General features: G+C 48.8%; 1 protein-coding gene across 2 annotated transcripts in view; it reads left to right on the forward strand.

Annotated features, from left to right (window-relative positions):
- The window catches only part of samd12 (sterile alpha motif domain containing 12), a 120,443-nt gene that overhangs the window by 34,763 nt on the left and 82,655 nt on the right, over positions 1-3,025 (forward strand). For both annotated transcript variants that reach the window (XM_008292384.1, XM_008292383.1), the window contains exon 3: positions 2,656-2,785. In XM_008292384.1, the coding sequence (XP_008290606.1) occupies positions 2,656-2,785 (130 nt within the window). The remainder of the gene's footprint in view (positions 1-2,655; positions 2,786-3,025) is intronic.

Genomic DNA, 3,025 nt, shown 5'->3' on the forward strand with positions numbered 1-3,025 from the left:
GTTTTTTCTTGATCTATTACAGAAATATTGTGTTTCATAAACACTGGATTGATTTTAACACCGTTAATGTTCTGTAAGTGTATCATCATGAACATGGCATCAGATTGGGACTCAAATAACTTTATCATGAAGTCACTAATCAGAGATGCTTCAGGTTCTCGGTCCTGTCGAGCAGCTATTTTACGTCTTCATCACTTTAAACTTCTTCATTCATAACGAGTCCTGTTCTTCGTTGTTTCCACACTGTGGCTGAGCGGCTGCAGGTTTTTAATGCGCTGTATAAATAACAGCGACTCCATGATGCCAAACACTCATTGGGAGCCGAGGCCTCACCTGCCTGCCTCCATACCTGCCTACCTGTCACTGCGCCTACCTGCAGGGATCAGACCATCTGCCCCGAGCAGCAGGAACATCTCCCACCGTTCCTGCTTCTCTCTGCGACGCTGCATTCAGAGCGAGTGGGAGGCAGCACATAATAAGGAGCAGGTGAGGGCTGCGATATGCGGGAGGAAGACGACGGCGTGCGCTGACAGCGGCGCATCGGGAGGAGAGATGACGGAAGGCGAAGCAACGCTGCCAGAGCTGCTGCTCTCCTCTTGCTATGCTGCACCACACGGCAGCCAGAGAGCGGCTCAAGTGGAAGGGAGTGGATGTGAAATTTTAATCACTTCTCTCTGTTTGTAATTTTAGTAGCCCCTCAATCAAAATCAAAAGCACTGCCAGCACTTTCAAGAGCGCTCCTTTGGCAGGCTGCTGCAGCGCCTGCTGCTCAGCTATTCAAATCAGAGCCCAGTCTTGCAGCCAGAGCACAATGCAGACACACACACGTGCACTCGCTGCGTGCATGCGTGTGCTGCTACATACATGTGACGTGTTCCACATGTCGACGGCTTTGATCCGCTCGTGTTCTGCAGTCATGTCGACATGCGGTGCCGTTTTATGGACGTCTGTCCAAAACATCAGCGTTCGTGTCTCTGCAGGTTCCGGTTCGTTGCCAGAACCGAAGAAAGAACCTCTAATGACTCCACAGCAGTCGGATCCATGAACCCAGACGGCTTTAGACTCGTGTTTTTCTCCTTTCCGTACAAACAGAACTCAGTTTTTATGTCAGAATCTCAGATTATGTGTTGTTTTGCAGCAGTTGGAAAAGAAAGACGTAATGAGCTGGTGGAGCTTTATCTTCCCTTCAGTGTGATGTAGAGCTGCTGTCTGGCACATCTCAGTGAAAACAAGAAATACTAAACATTCAGCTGCTGCTTTTCCTTTTCTGATACAAACACTGGTTTAGTGATCAGATCAGGGCTGTGTTTCCTACAAAGTCCATCAGTCCTGTTCTGGATGTGGTTACAGGCCACAGACACCACAGCAGCAACGAGAAGTCTGGCAGAGGACTGACCTGCAGCTCCGCTTATTATTATTATTATTGTTATTCTTATTCTTCTTATTCTTCTTCTTATTATTATTATTATTGTTGTTGTTGTTTCTTCAGTGACGGTGCTCGTCTCACATGCTAATATGCTAATAAGGAGGTCAAACTTTAAAAATACATAAAACTGAATAAAAATCTTCTCAAATAAATGAAGCATAATAAAATAAAAGTCGCTGCGGGGCAACGTGTTTGAACCGCCCTCGTATTCAGATCTAACTCTGCAAGAAGCTGCTTCAGTTTAATTCTGGTGCCACCGAAGTCGAAGATGGTTGAAGACGTTCACGTACGAGCAGCTACCTGTAGATGAACAACGCCTTTGTGTCGGTAGCTGAGAAACTGTAACGCTGGTGGAGGATCTTCAGGTCCTGGTTCCTCTGAAACCACCTGAACTATGAGGACCGTCTCAGCCGGAGCTCCACGTGTTGAAGCAGGTGTTTGATGTTCAGTGGTGCAGAGCTGAAAACTCCTCCTAGCTCACCTGTACTCTTCATATTATCTGTTGTACTGAACTGGTCCAGCTGACCAATGAGAGCAGACCGGGCTCCTCAGGAGGCGGGTCTTAAAGACACAGGAGCTCAACAGAAGTGATGTTTTAACTTTAAAGCAGGTAAATGTCGTCCAATAGACGACAATGAGCACAAACAGATCAGCATAATAATAAAACGTTGATAATCCTGAACACCGTTCTTTAAAATCGGTCACATCAAAGTGTTGGAACGTGAACACGAGGCTGCAGCAGGTTTCACAGCATGAAACAAGCTGCTCATATGAAGACCAGGCTTCAGCTGGTTTACACCCAGTCCAGGACAGGACCAGGACCTAAACCGGCTCAGAGTTCTGATTTTAACTCCTGGTGTTTCACAATAGTTTCCGTCTCCTGAGTAAACCACGCTGCATTGAACACGTGTTCAGCTCATACGTGTAGCGTGTAGAAACACAACATACAGCAGGAACTCAGTCAGATTGGATAACTGTCTCCTTATTGACTCTCCTGCAGCGCTGTGTCTCGCCTTCTTTCTCTAAAAGATTAATACTTTATCGATCCTCCAGGGAAAATGTCACACAGCAGCCAATTAATATGAGATGATACGATCAGGTGGAGGTGAGAGGCTGCACCCACCGGTGGGAGGCAGCAGAGTTTGGTCTGAATCACAGCTCCACCGGCTGTACACGGTGCTGACGGTTCATAGAAGAACATCCACTGAATTCTGATTGTGTTTCTGCAGCCCGGATACGTGAAGCTGTCCAAGCCGGTGGCCCTGTGGACCCAGCAGGACGTCTGCAAGTGGCTGAAGAAGCACTGCCCCAACCAGCACCAGATCTACAGCGACTCCTTCAAGCAGCACGACATCACAGGTACGACCAGGCTCAGGTGTTGGTATGACCCGGCTCAGGTGTGGGTACGACCCGACTCAGGTGTTGGTACGACCCGGCTCAGGTGTGGGTACGACCCGGCTCAGGTGTGGATACGACCCGGCTCAGGTGTGGGTGTGACCCGGCTCAGGTGTGGGTACGACCCGGCTCAGGTGTGGATACGACCCGGCTCAGGTGTGGGTGTGACCCGGCTCAGGTGTGGGTACGACCCGGCTCAGGTGT

This window comes from Stegastes partitus, unplaced genomic scaffold (genome assembly GCF_000690725.1).
Source record: "Stegastes partitus isolate 25-593 unplaced genomic scaffold, Stegastes_partitus-1.0.2 Scaffold806, whole genome shotgun sequence".
NCBI lineage: Eukaryota > Metazoa > Chordata > Actinopteri > Pomacentridae > Stegastes > Stegastes partitus.